At 40.0% G+C, this 24269-nt stretch overlaps 1 protein-coding gene across 3 annotated transcripts in view; it reads right to left on the bottom strand.

The window, feature by feature from the left end:
* Positions 1–1260: 1260 nt before the first annotated feature.
* LOC146490319 (uncharacterized) overlaps positions 1261–24269 on the bottom strand; it is a 40418-nt gene continuing 17409 nt past the window's right edge. For all 3 annotated transcript variants that reach the window (XM_085153322.1, XM_085153323.1, XM_085153324.1), the window contains 12 exons: positions 21766–21888; positions 19292–19417; positions 19084–19212; positions 16637–16765; positions 11154–11291; positions 10153–10314; positions 9618–9707; positions 9140–9268; positions 6576–6749; positions 5411–5563; positions 4976–5125; positions 1261–4881 (listed from right to left, as the gene is read on the bottom strand). In XM_085153322.1, coding sequence (XP_085009448.1) covers positions 4709–4881; positions 4976–5125; positions 5411–5563; positions 6576–6749; positions 9140–9268; positions 9618–9707; positions 10153–10314; positions 11154–11291; positions 16637–16765; positions 19084–19212; positions 19292–19417; positions 21766–21888 — 1676 coding nt within the window. In that variant the 3' untranslated portion in view covers positions 1261–4708. The remainder of the gene's footprint in view (positions 4882–4975; positions 5126–5410; positions 5564–6575; positions 6750–9139; positions 9269–9617; positions 9708–10152; positions 10315–11153; positions 11292–16636; positions 16766–19083; positions 19213–19291; positions 19418–21765; positions 21889–24269) is intronic.

Below are 24269 nucleotides of genomic sequence, written 5' to 3'. Positions count from 1 at the left end.
TGGTGGGGAGGGAGCCTGAAATTGTGTAAATTGGAGTCTGTTTTATACGAAATGCAGAAAAAAATGTTTTAAGAAGGCAATTAAGTTCATGTTCCAAAAAAATATGATTGTTTGCTTGCAGGACAACAGGAGAGATGAGTCCTCCGTCACAGATGGTGTGGTCAGTGAAGATGGTCGCCTGCAGGTTCAAGCTCATTGCATCTCCAACCCACATCCACTGCCACTGTACTTAAGGGAAGTTAAAGACTTTCTTCTGCACCTACATTTGGATCACCTCGATCCATGACAGTCATTCAGGCAGTAATGCCTGGACTGGAAACAAGCCATCCTTAAAATAATACAACATTCCAGCTCATGTGTTGGAATGAAAAACAAATGTGTTGTTTAAATCAGAGACTGCACTTGTGACAGAACAACAAATATTTTATTTTGATTATATAAGTAATGTAAGTACAAAACAAACTTGTGGTAGGCCTAAACTTATTTTCAGAATAATTACATCTGAGACTTTGTTTCATTATAACATTATAACAGTGATGGCAATATAATTGTTTGTTGTTCAGCAGAACAGTGTCCAGTATGTTGGCTGTTATACTTTGTTGTGTTTGAAAATAAAAGTTGGGCTGATTTTAACATCATTACAAAAAGTGTTGTTAATTATTTTTTAATCATATTCAGGTTACCACAAATTGGGTTTTTTTCATTTAGTTGAACTTGAAATGTTTGTCAGTAGGTAAACAGTTAGTATTGTACAGTCAAAATATCAAGTTATTCTTAATACTGTAGACTTGCAATGATGGCTGTTGTCCTAACAGTCATCTAGTAAGCTTAGTTTTTTTGAGGCAACGAGTTTCCTTAATTTTTTTGAGTTCTGGGAACTAATTCGATTTTACAGTGTAGGGTGTTCCCATGATGGACTGAGTATTTTATTCTTCACACGCCTTTTTTCACTCACTATAATTCTGCACATTAAATCATTAGTTATTAAACTTAAGACACACTACAGTTTGTCATGGGAGGTGACTACACCTTCCTGAGCCTGGTTCTGCCAGAGGTTTCTTCCTGTTAAAAGGGAGTTTTTCCTTCACTTTGTTGCCAAGTGAGATAGATATATATCTATATGTATGTGTATATATATATGTATATGTGTGTGTGTGTGTGTATGTATACATATGTATATCTATAAATAATACATATTGAACTGAACATAGATATAAAATCATCTAAAAAAAATTCAACTAGTAAAAACAGACAAGCAGCTGGTGTTAAATATCACAATTTGTGGTTTATTATCAAGGGGTTTAATGTACATTGTATTATGAATTCATAGAAAAAGCTATTTATTCATGTACATATTACAAATACATCAGCTGTCTTTTGTTTAAATGTACACAAGGTTCTTCTCTCCGATCACTGCCTCATAGCAGCTTTGCAACCTGGCAAGACTTTGCAGTGAAATACAGTTAAGAGAAGTAGGAAACATAAAACACATGTGAATTCAGTCCCTTCAAGACACTGAGGGACCAGGTTACACAACAACCTGCTTGTAAGAAACAACATATTTGTAAGAGACATGGAAGGAGGCTTTGGCTATGTTTCAGACAACCAGTAGTCCTCTAACTGCATCTGAACACCCTTACAAATGCTTATTTCAAAGACATTAGCTACTTTCTTTAAAACAACAAGTGCATATTACATATCTGGTGATGCTGTGGTGTAGAGACAAAGGCATGGCAATGGAGGAAGCAAAGGATTGGACAGCTGGCTTCTTCACAGAATTAAATATCCACAATTAGTTTGATTGGGTACAAAATACAACTTGATCCCCCAGCACGAGTCCATAGGGTTTGTCAGTACGATAAATGAGCAAAATGGTCTGCTATGATATACACAAAACCCCACTTAAACACAGAATTAAGCACCAGACAAGACATAGATTTTATACAGTTATGTAGTTTCTCCCCTCCACGTAGGCACCATGTTGTACATTAAGCTGAACCTTCATCAAGTAAATTACTGTTTGTTTCATTTAGTGTGTGTCATATACAGTGCAGAATATATGGGCTTTGATTAATGACGAGTGTGTGAGTACTTGTATTTCTATACTTTTAAGGACCAAGCATCCTCTCTGAAATCAAAAAACTGTGAACCTTTTGGCAGAAGACACACTGGCTGACGTGCATTTTGTTTAAGGTTGCAAGTGTTGGGCTTTATCAGTTGTTGGCATCAGATGTTGAGCTGGATAGAGAAATAACAGATGGCTTTTTCAAAAAAAAAAATCAATCAAACACAAAGCAGTGACAGATCAGTGACACAGCACAATAAATATGGCGGTTAAAAAAAAATCCCAGGGTTACTTAATGCATGTATTAGACATGCTAGCAGCAGGACCAGAGGAAAGGAGCCACACTGTTCGCTCAGGTAACCAACTTTGGTCCAGCTTTGGGAAATACCAAAGCTACGAGATCATTTGTTGTGTAATTTGGTACAGGAATGAATTTTCTGTGCATCATGTTCCTGCTGATTTCAGTGAATTCTTCTTTGGGTTGACCACACAGTTTGGAGTATTAGCATCTCCACACCAGAGGCCAGATTTACTAAGCACTAAATTGGTAGTCAATTTTTAGTTATCTGATAACAAAAGAAGTGCAGGTCTCACAAATGTATCGCTCCCTGGAAAGAGAATGGCCATTCAGGCCAAATGAAAGGCAGCTAAAAGAGAATCTCTATGTTCTTCTGCGAGAAGCTGATGGAAACTGTGTCAAGTTTTGGAGGCGGATCAGTACATTAATGAAGTTAGTGTGCCACATGTCTTAATGTGCAAACAGTTTTTTTTATCTGCATATTATATGAGGCTGCAGCAATTTATTCAAGTCAAAGGAAGGGATCTGACTCAGACAATTCCTGCAACAATCACAAAATCCATCCTGTGATACCTGATCAACATATCAGTTTTGACTTGCTCTTATACACTTCAGCTCTGAGTTATATTTATAGCTTTATGTGGACAGACATTTTAGCATGTTATGTAACACATGATATGGGGAAAAGAGGCAAAACATTTGAAAGTGAAACATGTAAAGGCTTCTGCGTTCACTGTTTAGAAAAAAACCCCAAATAACACCTTTACCAGAAACATCCGAGGATCGTCTCTGAACATTTGGGCTGAAGAGCTACAGCTCAAAGCTTTGCTACATCTCAGGTCACTAAACACTTACTCTGATAACTCACTTGTATCCCAGATGAACTGGCAACTACCACATCAACAAATCACAGACACATGCTTAAGTGTTAAACAGCAATGCAATTAATTGCCTGTAACCTTCCTCAAATTCCATTTACTTTACCTCTTTATTAGTAAATCTGCTGGTACTGGTGCGCTGTAAATGAATGCGTGTGAAAGACAGGCCAACCCCTGGCACATGTGCCAGTCACACTGAATGTTCAGATCTTCTGCAGCTTTTCCAAACTCAGTGTTGCTGATTAGTCAAACACAATGACATTTTCAACACTGTTACACAACTGTTACATTTATGTTTTTGGAAAACCACTGGAAGTTTGGACCAGTTGGAACGGCAAAAGTGATTTTGTACAACTCTCTGTTTCTGTGCAACAATGAGTTTTTGCACATCAAGTTTTCAATTATTTAATACAGAGCAGCAGAAAAGAAGCACAATTTGCCACTATCAGACTTTCTTTCTCCAGTACAAATTATCTGTGTGTAATGGTTGTTTAGGTGTTTTTGCAGCACATAGTGTCCTTTGTAAATAGCAGTTTGTGTTTGTCCATATCTGTCGTTTTATACATCTGGAAACTAGCTAAAAGAAACCCACCCACAATGATGCTTTAGACGATGTGTAAAAAAAACATTTCCCCGTAGGCTTTCTTTAAAATATACATTTGTTCAAAACTAAAAATCAAATTCAATATTTGTGGAGTGCTGGTGTTGGTAAATATTCATTAAAAACAATGGATAATAATAGGCCCTGCATTTATACCACTTACATACAATGTATAGAAGGGCTTTATTTAACAAAAACACACAAAAACAAACAGCACTAAATGAAGAAAGCACAACAAAATGAAATGTGAGAGGAGCTGAACCATAAGGCTGTGAAGCAGGAGTGAAAAAAGATGCTGGCACAAAGCCTGACCATCATTTTGGCAGATCAGCTGATGGCTTAGCTGACACCCAGCTACTCATCCAGTTTGCTGATCACACTCGGGCTTTGCCATTTCTGCTTTTTACCCCACTCACAGTTGCTATGCATCTGTAAGCTGCTTTGCAACCCACTTCCAGGCCAGCTCCTCTTTCCATGCCGTCTCTGACTTGACCAGTGTCTTATTTGTTTTGAGTGATGTCTGCTCTGTTCTGTGCTATTGATTTTGCTGCCTCTGGCTTTTCACTTTCCACGAGGAAGAGTGACAGGTTCCACACGCTGCCACAAAAAAAATTACTGCACTTTTAACCATAGTGCCCTTAAAAGAATTATGCCTCCAGAAATGTATATAAAGGTACACTAACCAACTTTCTTATTCTAACTTTTGTTACTTTGGGATTGTTGCTGTATGCTACAACCAAGGCCAAGATTGCTGTTGACATTTTGAGAATGCGTGAAAGTGGTGTGAGGATGTCCTCACAAGTATAGTAATACAAGATTATGCATGTGGTTTTGGTGTCTCTTGTCGCCTCCTGGTCAGTCCATGCTCACTGTGTGTGTGTGGATGTCTGGTGTTTTTCCGCCTCCACGCAGTAGTTGGGTTTGTCAGAGGCCTTAAAGCCTGGAAGACACACACACTGGTAGGAGCCCACATTATTGATGCACCTGGCGTTTTTACACAGTGACATCCGGTTGTTTAGTTCTAAACACTCGTTAACATCTGTGGACAGATGTGACATGACAGAAAAAGAAGGTTGGATCAAAATGTTTTCTTTGTGTTACAATTTAGGCTGTATGCGTGTTTGCTCTCCTACCAATGCAGGTCATGCGGGACAGGTCCAGCGTATATCCATCAAAGCAGTCACACGTGTAACCCTCCTGAACCCGGACACACCGACCGTTATCACAGCCGTTCAGTATTCCGCACTCCTCTGCTCGCAAACCCTCAAAAGCTCTGTATGGATCTGAACCACGTAAAACACAGTGTTTCACTTAATATCAGAGAAGACACCATTCATGGATGAAAGCAGCTGCCCTCTATGGCACAGGTCATACACTAAATGGATGAAAGCACTGGGCTTACAATTAAGTTTTTTTGAAGTATAATAAAAGTGAACTTCTGGGCTTTTCAATTGCAAATTGAAGAACTTATTTGTGAAGATGTCATGAAAGTGAATAATGATAAAACAATCCTTTCTTGTAGCACTATCCTTTACTTCTGTTAACATCAAAACTGCAGAAATACTCACACTCTTCAATATCATAGTGGGGACGTGCTTCAAGTGATAGAGAATAGTCTGGTGTCACAGCATATTCATCAACTGGACCTGCAACAAGAGCGTCACGACCGTACGGCCGCCGCCCACCACTCAGAGGAAGGTTACACATGGAGGCGTAGTCCTCTGAGACGAGAGAGAGAGAGTAAGAAAAACGACAAATCACTGATTAAGAAATGTCATGACCTGGAGCTGTTCAATGACGCAATAATCCCTACAGACACTATTTAAGGCCTTTTTTTTGCCCGGAAACAAATCCCTGTCCTTAAAAACATTGTATTTCCCTTTAAGTCTTAAATGTAAGCTTTACTCCCATATTACAGCTCCTCCTTTACCTGGAACTCTACAAAAAACAATAAATAGGGCAAAGTCTAATATGATGGGAAAAGTAAGCAACAAACAACGCAGTTCTTTCTAAACACTCGGTACATTTGACAGAACCAATTCTTGAGTTACAACATCAGAATTCCTCAACACAAGGTCTGGAAATAATCTGGTTTCTTGGAGCTAAATCTATGAGAGAAACAGCACTTTTATTTTCCGACTTTTGTAGATCCACTAATGTAGTTGGAATATATGTAGACTTAAAGCTTATACTTCTATATAGGTCAGGAATCTGCACCTGCAGTTTCCATTACATACATTATGTGTACATATGAATCAGGTAAATCTGGCAGGTACTGTTTTACCTGGACGTTATCAGCTGACATCATGATGAAGGATTCATAACTGCATGTAAGTGATGCTAACAGTGAGATGTGCGAGCCTTGTACAACAGTTTTTTCCGGCACGTTCACATTTCAAATGCATGAATTATTTAATACCCGAAGGCATTTTGTTTAAATCGCCTTGTTTTATCAGTTCTGAATTTCCACAGAAATAAACGCTCATTTAATTAAACGCCCCTACACCGAAACATTGTCAGAGATGTAGTGTAACCTAGTAATTTACAAAAACCCCAAAGATAAAATGAATGTTTAAAACATTCATCTCACTTGTCATTTTTTAATTCAATGGAACAGTTGTTTGTGTCAGTTCTCATAAAGCTCCAACAGTCCCACAAAACTGACATCACTGACATATAATCTGATTTATATATGCAACGTGTGTGTGGGTGTGTGTGTGTGGGTGGGTGTACCTGTGTCTCTGGAAGGACACAGGGCACATTGCATGCCCCAGGCATATCCGTGCAGACAGCAGCACTCAGTGTACGTGGTCTTCTGGTTAGGACCAAGTGGATTGATGCACATCATATTTCTGACCTCTTGCCAGCAGATGCCCCCATAGTCTATCTCCTCCGTTTCACGTTGGTCTGCAAACACACACATTGTTACCATATAAACTTTTATAAGCTTGGTTTACTTTTTAACTAACATAAGGATAAATGTCTTGCAGCACATGGAATTTAAAATGGAAAACACACGCCCCCCACAAAGTGGGGGAGAAGATGTGCTGAAAAAATGTATAAAAATAAAAATCAACAGATTAAATTAATCTGATGAGGAGTAGGTATACGCAAAACATCACACACTTTGCTTTATCAATCTTCAGGTAATATCTACAGACTTCATGTAAAGTCTATCAGTATACATAACTGCACGTCGACACCCAGAATGTGTTTGCAAAGCTCCTTTACAGACACTCCGTGACTTTAAGACATTAACCCAGGGAATATTCATATTAAATTCTGTTTTTTATATGCAGTATTATTTACAGTTATTGTAAAGCTCATTTAAAAAAGATAAACAGCTGTTTTGTTTTTACTTCTAGTTGTAAGTCCACGTGAACATTAAGGAATATATTGTGTAGAATGATGTTTCCCAACCGCTGTGCCGCAGGCGTGTCGTGAGAAATGATCAGGTGTGCCGTGGAAGATTATCTGATTCCACCTGATTAGTACTCTAAGCAATCGGCATGAGTAACAGGCAGAACAATTACATTCTCTTCCACTAGAGGGCAGTACAACTTCCTGCTCTAAATAAATGGGTCGCCAACAGCCAATAACACAGAAGAAGATGAAGAAGAAATTACATAATAGTCATGCTATGAATTAGACAGCACAGTGTAATAACAATAGATAGATTTTTGAACGAAAAAGTGGTCAGTCTGACCTGGGTCCGGGAGAAATTCCCACCCAGATGAAGGCCCGAGCATGAGTAGTGTTTAGAAGAAGCAAAAAAGGTATACTGGGGACAAACCAAGCCAATTCCACTATACCTGATGCACGGAGAAAAATAATCAATGTGCTTTTTGTGATATTTTGTTTTGGTGGTGTGCCGTGTGATTTTTCTATTGTGAAATATGTGCCGTGGCTACAGGAGGGTAAGCCGAAATGTGGCAGTAGGAAAATATGTTGTTCTCACTCAGAGAGACAAGTCAGTCATATGTCCACCACATGGATATGAAGCAGGATAACGATCCCTCATGTAGTTGTTTGTTTTCCCAACATTAAGCAACTTGAGTTAATAAGATACAGTATAATACTGGTAAGAGTGCATCCTAGGAAAAAGTTCAAAGTAAATACATAACATAACATTAACACCGTTAGATAGAAAAACATTTTACAGTTTAAATAATGTCATATTTTATAATTAATATATTGTTTTGAAAAAAAAATATGGGAAGACAAACAGGATTCTGAGTCGTGATTTTTCATTCTTATGCCGTCATGAATATAGGGAGTAATCTGCAGTTTTATGTCAGTGCCAGCAGGGGTCACAATAGGACTTTAATAAAAGATCAAAAGCTGGCTCCTGAATCAAAAGCACTCCTGAGGCAGATCAACAACAAAACCCAGTGAAGCCATGCTTTCACTGCTATAAAAAAGTATTCAACACAAAACTGAGAAAATGAGACGATGCATTCCCAAAACTGTGTGCTTTCTATTTCATGACACTGTCATTCAAAAAATGCTTTAAAGAAGTGAACAGGTGAATTAAATGCAGTGCGATAAACTCTTCAGTTCATAATTTGAAATTATTTCACATCAGTAGCTAAAAGTTAGTTTTGGCACTGGCGGTTAGGTTTCATAGATGACCACAGGCTTCTGAATGGCGACATTTAGATTTGAAAAAACGCAACTTTATTTTTTAATGTAATTATGTGGTCTTGAAATGGTAACAGAAAACTTTCCAGCCACCTCAGGATGGAAGATGCAGCGGTTCCCAATGGGGAACCATGGGGCTTATACACAAACACATGTATGAGCCATCTGTGTTCAAACACTGCCCATCAACACACAGCGACTCATCCAGACACTCATCGATGTCCACAGTAAAGACAGGCAGAGAAAAACACCACAACTTAGAGGATTTTATGCCACAACGTGGAACAAAAGCTAAATGCTGCAAATTGATTCCAGGTTCTTTTGACCTTTCATCATCCAATGAAACATTTCCACAACACTAACCCTTCAGTGCTTCTAAACCGTGTTGGTGGAGAAGGTGTATTTAGTAAGTCAGGGTGCATGAAACTGCATCACTCTGTCAGGACTTTCTGAGCCCTTCAGCTAAATCAAGCAGAGTATAAAACACGGGACATGTAATCACACCATCCCAGGATCAAATGTGACCATGGACACACACCTGTGATTTACTCTCTGTAAACTGATACTGTTAGTTGTGTCAGTAAATACCGTATTATCTGAGCAATGATAGCACTTGGCTTCTTTCTCTGTGTGCACATCTATTTGTGTTTCCTCACCTCTGCACTCCAGTTTGATGGGGTCGTAGTCCTGTCCGGTCTTGCAGTAACACTCGTAGCCACCCTCAGTATTCAAGCAGAAGCCTCCTTTACACACCTCCTGACCAAACAGTGAACATTCATCTGCATCTGAAAACACACACACAGTATAATCCCTTTAGCATTAATACAGTCTCCTTAATACAGGCCTTAGCCACTACACAGTACTATCTGTACAGTGAGTGCCATAAAATACTATATTAACATGTTTTACAGCTGAACTAAAGCCTGATTTGGCCTCTGCTAAGAGAAATGTATCTTTCTGCAGCATAACTACACACTGTTTCAAAGCTATCCCTGTGTGAACAAGACAAAAAAATCCATTCAGTTGATTTAAAAATCTTTGCTCAGCATACTATAAAACGTTTCCTCTGACTGAGTAAAAATAATCTGTGTTAGGTTTATATGCATGACATGAATGGCTGTAGACTTTTCTTACCCCTGTAGACATCAGAAGTGGGTACTCCATACAGGAAGTCTCCATTGGGAATAAAACCTCTTCCAGATGGACACATCTGGTTAAACTGGTCTGTAAGAGGACAGACACATGTTTGCAACAACCCTGTATGCACACTGGGTAAGATATAAACCAGTTGTATGTGTCGTGGTTTTCATGTCAAGAAAACAGTTTCGGTGCAACTTCTTTGCACTGAAAATTGAATTGAATTTTTTCAAAGTGGGTTGTAGTATACAGCACTTTAATTGGTCAGTAAGACTAAAAAGCACTCTCTAAAGCTTTCCATGTACCTCAGGACCACAAGGAGATAATATACTGTGAGGAGCTATAGGGAGACATAATGTGAAAAAGGGTGAGGAGGTTGTGTTTTTCAATCCTTGTCACCTTGCTTTGGATAATGAAAAGCAACCTTTTTGTTCAAATGTGGTATGCTGGGATTTTTAAAACCTCTCAGAATACTGTGTAGGTGCCTCTGGTGAGAATACCACGTATATTTCATTATCCTCCTTGAGCTTACCTGTGCCATTGACAGGACAGGGATGCACCTCACAGTTATCACCCCAGCCAGCTCCCAGCGTGCAGCAGCACTCCTGCAGTGTGACATGGCTGGTCAGTACACTCTCACACAGGTTCTCGTCATTCAGACGGTAGTAGCACTCCTTCCGCTCCACCAACGGTGCTGAAAGACAAATGGAGGAGTTCAGTCAGCCTTACTATTCTTTTACTTTTCTGTCAAAGCACTTTGCAAACTTTATTCTTAAAGGTACAATATAAATAAAATGAGCATTATTATTATATATGTACTTGTAGTGTTGCAATGAAAAAAAGCCTCCCAAAAAGCTCATGAGCATGTGCAGTGGACTGCACAACGCGACAGAAAACCTGGAGGCGAGAAAACTCTTTTGGCTTATATACTGTATATAAACTGGGCAATCTACAGAAATAAGAAAGCAACTACAAATCAGTAAAATTTCCCCATTTCAATATTTGGTACTAAGTTGGAGAAATATTAAAGATTTCCTGCCTGTACCGTCACTAGTGCAGGAACTATTTAAGGAGAGGAGGTTGTTCTTCTTTATCAGTGTTTAAAAGTCCCATTTAAACAGAACAATACAGACTGCTGAATGCAGAAAAATAACTGTAAGAAGAACAATATCAGCTCCTGCAACATTTATGTTTCTAGGAATGAAGTTAAATGCGACTAATCTCCTCCATGATATCACAACTGGAGCAGGTCTTGAGGATGAATACATTTTAAGGATTGCTTTACTTACTTTGGTTTGACAAAAGCTTCACTGATCAGATTATTCAATAAGATGCCAGAAAAAACACAGTTGTTTATATGAAAATAAATTCTACACTTGTACAGTAATGTTTGGACGTAGTTATGGAGCCTCGCCGTTCTTTCATGTGTCGAAAGGAACCCACTGTTATTTTCATGAGACAGTGTCAATGGCAGTGTAATGAAACCAGCTGTGCGTTGGTCTATCTTCAACTTATTTGTCAATCTGAAGTCACCTGTGGGAAACGGCTCGCACTTGGCGATCATGACGTTGTATTCTTGGCCACTAGGACACTCGCACTGGAATGTACCATCCCTGTTTACGCACTGCGCCTCTCCACAGACACTGCTCAGCAGCTCACACTCATCCACATCTGTGGAGAAGTCAAAGAATGTATTAATAGAAGATTTGTTCATATTTGAATGAAGTTCATTTGCTTTGATAGTTAAGCTGAGTACAACCCATAGCTGATAAACACAAAACAGAAAAAAAACAACAACTAAATACCAAATATGTTAATCGATTGTTTATAAGTGACTCAAATTTTATGTTTGAAAAGGAGTAAGAAGAGGAAGAGACTTATATGATACTACCCATTCTTCCTACATCGGGGTGGGGAACTCCAGGCCTCAAGGGCCTGAAGGTTTTAGATCTCACCCTAGGTCACCACACCTGAATCAAATGATTAGTTCATCACCAGGCCTCTGGAGAACTTCAAGACATGTTGAGGAGGTAATTTAGCCATTTAAATCAGCTGTGTTTGATCAAGGACACATCTAAAACCTGCAGGACACCGGCCCTCGAGGCCTGGAGTTCCCCACCCCTGGTGTATATCATTAGTGTGTTATCTGTTGAAGTTGCACAGTGAGCTGTGATCCTGCTAGCTTTAGTGATTTTTAAATACAGGCTGATTCATCTTCTGTCATTTTACATCTATTTGGATTTTTAAAATATCTATACTCACAAATAGAGAATAGACACATTTTTGGTTTTTGCCAAGTTGATTTCTGTTGTCATACATTCTAATTCATTGTCAATCCTTTTTCCCCACCACAAACAAAGCCACACCACCTCCACTTTCTATACACATAATTCAGTTCATACCCATCAGGCTCTCCTTTCTCCACAATAATCCAAGTCTCTGATATTAAGAGGCTTATAATATTTATATTATAATATAAGATATTATAAAAGTAGGTGTTAATGGTGCTGTTAAAAAAGTGAATTTCTGGGTCATTTGCATGTTCCTCATCAAAAGTGGTGCACTGAAAAGACTCCAAGCTTGGACTTCCTTTACAGTTTTTTCTGAGTGCTTAAACCCTAACTGTGATTCTTATAGCACAATTTCTAAAACTATTAATACTCATAGTAAAACCACTCACTGAGTTTGCAAAACTAAAAGCACAAACACTGATTTGCACTCAGTTTGTCATTTTGTAACACACACTTTGCAAACCTGTAGCTACAATCCACTGCACAGCACTCTTTTTGCAGAACTGTAAACACAACTCACTGCTTTACACTCAATTTCTAAATGATCAACACTCCTAGCAAAACTATACACATTTAAGGCTATTATTTACACTATTTTGCCAACTGTCTGGCACACTGTCACATGGGAAAACTGTTTCAGATAATTAGTTCACTTTGCAACCAGCTTAAGCACTATAAATAAGCTACAGGTAAGCTGTCCATGTGGAGTACAATGGAGTGAGCAGGAAGAGTGAGAAGAGTGAGAATTAGAGGAGGCCGAGGAAGAGGACGTGGAGGTGAAGAAGTAGGACGAAGAGGACGACAAGGACAAGGAGGTGAAGTTAGAGAAAGAGGACAAGGAGGAGCAAGAGGAGGACGAGGAGGGGGAAGATGAAGGGTAAGAAGAGTAAGAAATAGAATTACTGATGACATCAGAGCTACAATAGTGGACCATATAATCAACCATGGAATGACCCTGAGGGAAGCTGGCCAACTACACTGTAGCGAGCATCATAAGGACATTTCGAAATGAGAATCGGTTAGTGCAGTCACTTTGCACTAAGATTTGTAGCACTGCCGTATGCTAATGAGGAACACAACAATACCATATAGATAACAATAGTGACATTGTTACTTTACAGAATTGCTAGACGAGCAGATGCAGAGGAAGAATGTTCACTGCAGACCAAGAAACTCATATAGTCAATATGGTGATTGCAAATAATTCCATAAGGCTACATGAAATTCAGCAGCACATAATGAGGATGACACCACCTTCCAAAACATACAAAATGTGAGCATTTCTGTATTAGGTCGTGTACTTGCCCGCAACAGAATCCGAATGAAACAAATCTACAGAGCACCTTTTGAAAGAAACAGTGAACGTGTAAAACAGCTGCGATATGACTATGTGCAGGTAAGCTATAGTATCATTGGTACTGAATCTGGAAGTGCATACTGTAGTGCTGTGCATGTGATGGAGTGATGGAGCTAGAGGCAGATGGGTCATGAGCAGTTTTTAGTGGATGAGGCTGGTTTTCACCTCACTAAGACAACGAGACGTGGCAGGAACATTATTGGACACCGTGCCACCAGTGTCCCAGGACAACGTGGTGGTAACACAACTATGTGTGCAGCTATAAGTCAAAATAGTGTTGTTCACCATCATGCAACCCTGGGCCCATATAACACTGCACACATTATTACATTCCTGGACACCTTACATGACATGCTCACTAATGTTCAGAGACCAGAGCAGACCAGATACGTTATCATATGGGACAATGTTAGTTTCCATAGGGCTGCTTTGGTCCGCAACTGGTTTACAGATCACCCACTCTTCACTGTACTCAACCTCCCCCCATACTCTCCATTCTTGAACCCAATGGAAGAGTTCTTCTCTGCCTGGTGCTGGAAGGTCTATGACCGTCATCCCCATCAACGCATAACCCTTTTACAGGCCTTGGAGGAGGTATGTGGGGATATTGACCAGGCATCATGTCAGGCCTGGATACGCCATTCCAGAAGACATTTTCCCCGGTGCTTTGGACTAGAGGACATTGCACGTGATGTAGACAAAAGTTTGTGGCCGGACCCAGAGAGACGACACGATGTAGACTGATTTCTTTTTTTTCCTCAGTGAAATTACTATTTTGTTTTGACTTGGAAATAAACACTTGTGTTTGTTTTGATGTGTGTGAATAAACACCAGTACTTGAAGTTTGGATCCCTCTATGTTTACGGACCTATGACAATAGTATGACCTCAAACTGACATAGCCTACCTTGTGCACAGAGAAAGCAAAAGCCAGATGTGTTTTTTATTCATACCTTCAGTGTGTAGTTGGTGCATTATGTGCTTATTAATGTGATGGCTGTTAACTGTTTGATACGAAAATACCATTTTTACGAAGGTTTGGAGAGTTAAGCAAGGTTTATTAGCTTTTGCAAGAAAACTACAATGTTTTGCTGATTTGGTGAAGCTTATTTCTTATTTCTGTGTAGAGTTTTGCAAAAATAGCCAATAGTTACAAAAAATGTGCTTAAGCCATCAGAAAAAACTGTAATTCTTCAAAAACTGTGCATGCCTGGCAGTGTCTGCATTTCGCGTCATCAGGTGCTCATTCAAATACACAGTTTATTTTCTTTCTAATTCATTTATTTTCTTGTTTTAGGAGGACAGTTTCTTTTTTGGGGGGTTACAAATGTCATTATTATTGCTGGTTTGTCACACTTTCTTTCTGTGGTGATGAAGCCTGATGTTGTTTATATACTAAAGGAATCCCGTCACCTCGACTCACTGGGTTCCCTCCATTTTCAACAAACAGGGTTTAACTTCCAACCCTGCAATAATGATTTCATTCATCCTAGTGTAGCTTTTCCAAGTCCCCTGTTCTCTTTTCTAGGAGGTAAATTTGCTTATCCTTCTCAACAATCTGTATCAGTAGATCCACCAATTCCAACATACTTTTCTGTTAGAGATGGACCTCTTTATGTTGTCGATTGTGTCAGTGTTGTTCTTCTTTGGCTCATATATGCTGATACACCTGACGGGTGTTCTCGGGACAACTTTGAGGATTTCAGTAGCTGAAGTCCAGTCTAATGGTAAATTGACTGGTTCTCATATAGCACTTTATTCAACTTCACCAATATTCACACAAGCACTCTACAGGCAAGTGCTTTCACACCCCGATGAAAGCATCACAGAGGATCTTGGGATTTAGTATTTTGCCCAAGGAAACGTCGGCACACAGCCTGGGATGGATCCACCAATTTCCCACTTAGGAGATGGCCTACACTACATCCTAACACACAGCAACCAGAGGAGCAAATAGTCTATTCATTCAAGACAAGTATCAAGCTCTTGTGCTTGCATATTCTGATCGCCAAGGAAACAAAGTAACCTTTATTTAAAGCTTCCTTCCACTTGGAAGGTACAATATAGTCTTGGTTAAGGGGAAGCCCCTTTTGAAAAAATGTAAATTAACTGCCAAATTCATTAGTCAGAAATAAACACATAAACTTTCTTTTAATATTCACTCTTCACTCAAGTTGCTTGATGAGTTGCTCAGGGTTTAACAGAAATATTACAGAGATATTAAGCTCTTAGGAAAGATGACATACTAGTAATATTACTTCTGTAACGTTTCCAGAATAAAAGTGAGCGAAGGTTGTATATGAAAATTAAAGAAGGTGACTGTTGTTGTGATTTGACCCTGAATAAATAACTATGAATTGAACTGAATTTAACATAAGAAGAGGAGAAGGAAGCCAGAGAGGAGACACACATTCTGAATGGTTAGCGGTAAACCATCACTGTTGGTTTTTAAGGAGTGTGTGTGTGTGCGTGCGTGCGAGTCCATCTTTGCTAGCCACAGCACAGTGATGGTTTGGCAGGAAAGAGGAGGCAGCTGGCCGGACTGAACTAGGGTGGGACCGAGCAGTAGTGCCAAAGGACAGACGAGAAGCATGTTTAAGTGTGTATAAAGCACATACTGTACTTTGGTAGTTCTGGTACTGTATTTTATGTCTGCTGTGCAGTGGGGCTTTTATGTATCTGTATGTGAATCTTTCTGCCAGGGTTATGATAGTGGAAGTCACCTTTAACAGTAACGAGTTTGGAGTTGCATGGGCCCAGTTAGTCCTGAGAAACAACCAGCACCCATCAACACCATCATGTATTTCTCATTGTGTAACACAACTAAGGCCAATAAGACCAAGTTTTCAGTGCAAAAACAAGCAAAATCATTTTTGCAAAATCTTGGTAGAAATGTGGCGCATGGGCAAATCAAGGCCCCATTACATTTTGGTCACTTCTTTCAAAATTCTGTTGAGGTGCTCTTGTAGTAAATTAGTCAGTCAATGGGTGTCTATTTCAATGTAACCGATTCAAACTTCTTTCCATACTGACACTGAAGGCTTGTATTTGTTCTAAAATTATCAAAAGAAACGAAGTGGTTCTTGAGTTGATGTCATGGCGTTTGTTCTGATTCTTGATCTCCGTTTTAAGTCGTTAGCTTTTCTCTTTGTGTTCTTGAAGGTTTTTTTCTGTTCAGTGTCTCCTGTCTGTATTTGATATAGTCATTATGACACCATGTACACATTAAGATATCTAAATCAGTTGCACAGTTTTGGATGGCAGCTTCCCATCATAGCACGTTATTAATATACAACTTGCAATCAGCATCAGCTCTAAAAGCCTTATCGATTGATATTGATTGATATACACCAAAGCTCACACACTTACCCACACAGCTGTGGCCATCCCGTGACTCCTGGTAGCCCTGGTCACAGAGGCATCGGTAAGAACCCAGTCTGTTCTCACAGAAGCCGTGGGGGCCACATATTGTCTCATTGAGTCCACACTCATCAATATCTGAAAACCAAATAAACAACATCAATTTTTTATTTCTTTTTCATGATTTACTCCAGCCTTGAATCTACGTCACTACATAAAATATTATCCTTACTTTCTGACATCTTACTGTAGTGGCAATCATCTCATTGCAGAACAACTCCATTGTAGTTTTATGAAAATCAAATACTTCTACAATGTTTGCACTCACACACACACACACACACACACACACACACACACACACACACACACACACACACACCACACATTGACTGGCTTCATAAAAGCAGACACCCAGACACTTGAGTCTGAGCCCCCTGCATAAATCACGAGGCAAGAAGCAACACATATCCCTCCTAGTCTAGACAGCAAGCTCAACAGCTTCCGTCCACTTTTTCTCTCACGTTTCTCTTTTCTCTCTGTTTTTCTATAAGACAGCAGAAGGCATTTAAACCTCATGACCACAGAGGCCATGACTCCTGCCCCGGTGCAGAAAGTATGAAAACATGAAAAAAATTCCTCAGAGACATGGAGTTATGGACACACATAAAGAGAGCATTCTTAACAACATTGGCAGTAACACTTTGAACATCGTATGTAGTTCAGTGTTGATACTGAAGCAAAGACTGAGAAGCCCACTTTAATAAACAGTCATCTGAAAGTAATGACAGCTTTGGAATAGGCTGATCTACTGTAATTGAGCAAAAAACGCATATTATAAATGTAGGTGAACAAAGGAAAATATTTATTTAACCTTTTCTCAAGTTCACAAGTACCCACCTGTCAGTTAAAGCAGGGAATACACAATCCACAACACACAACAACAGAGACCCTCTCGCTAACAGTAGAGTTGAACTATGCAACAAGATTCATCTGTACCAGAGGAAAATACTAAAATAGACAGACTTCTAAATTATTTTAAAAAATGTAAATGCAAAAATTATTCAAATGTTTACAGAACAGAAGTTAGAGGGCAGACAAGATTAAAAAAATAAGCTCAGGCAGTATTACTTATTGGAGTATAGCAGGGTAGAAGCTAACAACAGTGCATCAAGTCAAGTCGGTCCAGAAAAGTTCCAGAACGTTTATTCAAGCTTAAAAACTATTGAACGCTGTGCTGAAACTAGCTCAATAAAGCACATAAAAGAAAGATAAGACTGACACCTCATACATGACCTAGGGTCCATTAGATAGATTTTGGTTGAGTTGGACTGCAGAATGAAGGAAAAGCAATCCACATATGCTCAGCATATGTGGGAACTGTTCTGTTTCGGAAACTGTTGGAAAGGCTGCATTTTATGAAGCTGATTCACAGACACACACACAATATGAAAAAAGAAATGAAAGCAAAACCATGTTTGATTTTAAATTTGGCCTTTAATGGCACTTCCTTACATACTTCTAGACCGCTCCTAGATCTGTTGCTACTTTTAGAATACTTCACAGAAGTCCTATTCTGAGCACATTTGCTATTTCACCATAGACCTCAAAGTTGGACATAAAGCAAAAAACATCTGCTGGGTCAAATTAAAACACAGTATCCAAGCTGTGTTTTACCTCCTGACCACAAAGGTAAGGTCAGGAGCACAGTCGGAAGTGTCCTCGTTGCTTTTTACCTCCAAATTTATCCCCTGCAAGCTGACTGTCAACAAAGAGTTCAAATGCAGATACAAATTGTGTCAAATGTATCTGCAGTTTGTGTCATTGCGCTACTTGCGAGCAGATCATGCACACAGTGATCCAAATAAAGCACAGCAGTGTGGAGGTGCACACAGTGATGATCTTGATGGGTAGATTTTGAAATCATGAAACTCTGATTCCTACAGTGACTAGAATTTGTGTGTTATGCTGGCATGGTGTGGGTCCATGTACCATTTCTGTCCTGATGGGAGTGGCTTCTTCCAGGAAAACATGGCCCCCAACCAGAGGGCATGAGATGTAAGATATAAATATTATTCTATGGCCTCTACAGTCACTGGATGTAGGACTAAAAACACCTTTGGGAATGCTGTCCACCGCCATCACCAAACACTAAATAAGGGGAATTTATCTTTACATTTTTTTTATAATAAAAGTATTCATTCATCACATGCCATCAGCAGCCCAACACCTAAAACATTTAATTCTGGTAATTTGGGGAAGTATGGAGAATTTACATAGGAAAACTACACTTAAACATTTATATGGAAGATATTATTCATGGTAAATGGACTGGTTCTACTTGGGCATTTAGAGCGCTTTATGCAACAATAATCACATTCATTAAACATCTGGTTGCTTGGAAACAGCATGTTTACATCGTATATGTGTGCCTTGTCAGTGCCGTTGCATCTTACCATCACAGGATGGCATGTGGAGGCTAGCAGTGAATCCACTGTCGCACACACACAGATACGATCCTTCTGTGTTGAGACATTTGCCATGAGGGGAACACAGCTCTGTGTCGTCGGCACACTCATCAACATCTGGGAACACATAGCGTGAACAGAGTTTGTGTCATTCCATACAACGAGTCTACATCCTTTGTTTAAAGAAGCAGCTTACCACTGCAGATGGTGCCATTGATCTGCCGGTACCCCTGTGGGCAGGTACAGGTGTAGGAGCCCAGATTGTTGACGCACTCTCCCACTTCCTTACATGGCCTGACTTCCTCTGTGCACTCATTCACATCTAAAACATCAATAACACAACACAGGTTTTTTGATTCAAGTGATATGTTCTGATTATTTTGACAGATTTGATCAAATCCTTATTATACATCCGTCCCAACCCGGACAGCTTATCCCTGTCAAGGTCGTGGGGGGGAGGGTGGAGCCTATCCCAGCTACCACAAGGCAATAGGCAGAGTACACCCTGGACAGGTCGCCAGTCTGTCACAGAGCTAACACATAGAGACAGACAACCATTCACACTCACGGGCAATTAAGAGTTACCAATTAACCTAACCCCACTGACTGCATGACTTTGGACTGTGGGAGGAAGGCAGAGACAACCCAGGCAAGCATGCAGAGAACATGCAAACTCCACACATAAAGACCACGGTCTTCTTGCTGTGAGGCAACAGTGCTAATCACCGCACCGCCGTGCTGCCCATTGTCTATTTGAATGTTGCAGCAGCAAGTGGTAGCAGAACGGTGAACAAGCTGCCCACAGGCCAGGGCAAGAACAAAACTTTCAGGTAAATAAATCATTGTAATGATGTCTTGATGCATTCTCAATCATCCAGGAAAGTAAATCTCCAAAAGCTGAATCTGTTCATCTGGACGTAGCGTTTTGTGGGAGAAACGTTTCGTCACTCATCCAGGTGACTTCTTCAGTCTCAGCTGACTGCAGGTTTCCCCAATCTTATAAACAGTACATTTGCATAATGACTGAAACCAGCCTGCTGAAGGAACAATAGGCTGGGAGGTCAGGGAGAAGGACAACTGCTGCCCAAGCAAAAACCTGTAGTGATCCCATATGTATCAGGAGTATCGGAACAGTTGAGACACATTTTTTTTAAACACAGGGTCTCTGTGGCTTTTAAACCCCAAAACACGCTGTGCCAAAAATTGGTCCACCCCAAGGATCGGGTCCCCCGACACAAACAGATTAACATAGTGTACGCTGTTAAGTGCAGGAGGATTGCCAGGATTTATACATCGGGGAAACCAAACAACCTCTGGCGAAGCGGATGGCACAACACAGAAGAGCTACCTCGTCAGGCCAGGACTCTGCAGTCTATTTACACCTACAGGCCAGTGGACACTCTTTCAAGGATGAGGATGTCCACATCCTGGACAGGGAGGAACGCTGGTTTGAGCGCGGAGTCAAGGAGGCCATTTACGTGGAAAGGGAAAGACCATCTCTGAATCGAGGAGGGGGCCTAAGGGTACATCTGTCACCATCTTACAATGCTGTGATTGCAGCCATTCCCCAACTCTGTGAATGGGACTCATGGCCATTGATCAGTGGTCTTTGATCAGTGGGTTTTGGTCAGTGGTTGTTGATCTATGGTCATGAGAATTTGCATAATTAAGATTAAGGAACTGACCTCCCAGCCTATTGTTCCTTCAGCGGGCTGGTTTCAGTCATTATGCAAATGTACTGTTTATAAGGTTGGAAACCTGCAGTCAGCTGAGACTGAAGAAGTCACCTGGATGAGTGACGAAACGTTTCTCCCACAAAACGCTACCTCCAACTTTTGGAGACATTGTAATGATGTGTTCTTCAGCCATGTCCTGAGACATCGAAGACAGAGTATTTATACAAAGGATCTGAAATGCTGCCAGGAGGTGGCTGGATGTTCTATCACGACAATTTCCATGACCTACCAGCCCTTTCTGTCAAATCTGGACACCTGTGACTTCTATCGTTTCCCTAAAATGAAATTAAAGCTTAAAAGATACTTTTTCAACATGGTCTAGAAGAAGCACATGCACTAAAAGGTATCACTGCACAAAGCATCGTCAAGGGTAATGGGGGTGAGGTTTAATCAAAAAATCAAGTAAGTACTTGGTATAACAATTTTGCATCCATACAGTTTAAGGATTCAAGGCTAACTAAGCTTGCTACTGAAAACTGTATCCTCTGATCTCTACACCAACTTCTGCCTCAAATAAAACATCGAATCAGATTCCAAAACTACAGTACTAATGCAGAATGCATATAGTTTCACTTATTTATTCTCCCATGAAATGGAGGGAATATGTAACTGCTTCCATTTGTATTGTCTGTCTGTCTGATTGTTAGAGGTTCTCAAAATATCATATTTAAATTTTGTCGTTATATCAGCTTGAGCTGATATATTTTTGGTGAAAATTGGGAGAAGGTCAAAAAATCAATAAAAACTTTATGTTACCCACCAGCATACACAGATTGATATCTACAAACTTTGCAGCAGCATAGTAGGACTCAGAAAAAAATCTGAAGAAACCATATTAAGCAATATAGTTTAACATCTTAAAAATTTACAGCTTACAGAAGATTTCAGCCATTTCTGCTCCAATTATATGGGTAAAGATAACAAAATATGATACCATCACACTGGTCTCCAGCTGGCGATAGTCTGAAGCCTGGCCCACACACACAGAAAAAGGAGCCTTCAGTATTCTGGCAGTGGCCTCTGACACAGACTCTCTGATCCTGGCACTCATCTATATCTGAAACAACACAAACAACAGAATACAAGAGTTAAACTTGCATGGATTTCTCACACAGCAGATGAACAGTGTGCTGAGGGGCTTCTCTCAATGAATAATTATTTAAGCGAACAAACTGGTTGAGACTGACTGTCGGCAGTGTTTCTTCACATACAGTGAAAACAGTGAGCGCACTGATTTATAGTGTGAGTGTTACACTAAACTGATCTGAACACTGCAATAAACACTTCAGGTAAACACAGGCACAGTATTGGGAGTGGCCTATTATAACTAATGCATTGTTATACAATGGAAGCACGGCTTTAAATTATTAAACATGATTTAAATCATTTTTATTTACAAAAATGTCATCATTGGTTGATAAGCAGGTAATGACATCTAAATCATGCAAGCACTGGCCAAACCTAATGCATGATTAGAGGGTAAAACCTCTTTTAACGGCTCTTCTGACTGTATTTTTATAGACTTTTGGTGACCACCACAGACTAGTGCCCACCAGCTAAATCATTGTCGGTTTAAGTAAGTCGGTCTGAGGCGGTTTCCATTCCAGGCTCTTCAGCATTCTGAAGCATAATGCCCATAATGCCCAAGAAGTCGTCAGTGCTCAGAGTAAACACAAGGAATCAGCACACAAGTCCTAAATGATTATGCTCAACCGTATCTCGAAAACATCATCCCATCATCCCGGCCGAGAACGTTGCTCTCAGACTGCAGGTTCACTTGTGGTTCCTAGAGATGTTTAAAGTACAATGGGAGGCAGAGCCAACAGCCATCAGGCCCTCTCTGGTGGAAACAGCTACCAGTTTGAGCTCAGGGGACAGACACCTTTACTTTAACGTTGACTTCATACTTTCTTTTTGATAAAGGGCTGACTGTGGCTCAGTCTGTTTAAAAGACCTCCATGATGCACTCAGCACTCCCTCTTTTCACTCCTGTTATTTATATATAATTTTCACTGTTGCCTTTCATGTCATTAACTTTTGTTTATTCTCTCCTGTAGTTAGTGCTTTGTCAGTTTTGGTCTTCGTGGTCTCTCTATGCTCTCTTTTTTTGTCTTCACAGATGGCAGTACCTTCTCTGAGCCTGTTACTGCTACATGACTCTTCCAGTCAAGCAAGAGTTGGTTTTCTATACTTTCATCAAGTTCTCCAACTGCCTGATCATTGGGTACTACACAATGTTTAAGATGACATTAGCTTTGGGTGGCAGTGCTATGGAGAGGAAGCCCAGTATAAATCAAGTTACTAAATTGTTGTGAATCAAATATGATTTATAGCAATTTATAGCATTGACCCAAGTAGCACAGTGGCGCAGTGTCTAGCACTGTTGCCTAGCAGCAAGAAGGTCCTGAGTTCAATTCCGCCATCAGGCCGGGGTCTTTCTGTTTGGAGTTTGCAAGTTCTCCCCATGTTTGTGTGGGATCTTTCCAGGTACCCTAATCACCAAAAATGAATGCCTAATGCTAACTCTCAGCCTAAACCTAACCATGACCCAATTGTAACACAAAAATACCCTCGAACTCATGGACACACACACACACATAATCTAGTTGATGTGAGTTTGGCAGTCACATGCAAACACTTGTGGCATGGTTTATTAACTTCTGCTGCACAGCCTAATTCTTTTCTCTCGCTGCTACCACCGTTCTCTGTTGTGGCTTGGCTTGCCTGACATGGTGTGTCAAAGCTTCACAGCTAACCTCGAGTCGCATGGGATACAGGAGTGGCAAAGTGCTAAAAGAGTAGAGATGGGCACACCTTTGGTGCCTGCTAGAAATAATAGCATTTCCAGGAAAGCGTGGGAAAATGTTGTGTATTCTTTGGCATGGTTTGCAATTTTATTTCTTGACTGGTACAGGTGTACAACTTTGCATCTGTTTCCTGGGTTGATCCCTTAATGTTTTGACCGCCAGACATACGCACCTGAGGTTAAGGGTTACCTTGAAAAGTGTTCTCTAGGCCATTAATGGCTTATACTGGAAGTTGGCACACATAACGATTTCCTGTTGGTTTTCTGATGATCATAGAGATTTTCATACATCGCCAACTCTGCTAGCAACCAAATACAATATTTTAACTATGTGATCAGATAATTAAAAGAAATTAAAAATGAAAAATCAGAAACAGATGAGAACCTCCCTTGGTCTTTCGCCATGTGTTTTCAGGCAGTCACTGTAACTGTAACTCCTCCAGTCCATGATTGTGCGCCAGGCTCAAAGTAACACAACCTTTACTCTGCACTGATCAGCAACCTAGGTACAACTCAGACTTCAGCCTCTGTATGATATTAGTGCAGCATTAATATATGTATTATATTACACACTGTTTAGTTTAGGCACATTATTAATTAAAACTGATTTAAAGGAGTCTTGCACTGCAGTA

This window comes from Neolamprologus multifasciatus, unplaced genomic scaffold, assembly GCF_963576455.1.
Source record: "Neolamprologus multifasciatus unplaced genomic scaffold, fNeoMul1.2 scaffold_16, whole genome shotgun sequence".
NCBI lineage: Eukaryota > Metazoa > Chordata > Actinopteri > Cichliformes > Cichlidae > Neolamprologus > Neolamprologus multifasciatus.
This window is presented reverse-complemented; position numbering and strand designations above follow the sequence as displayed.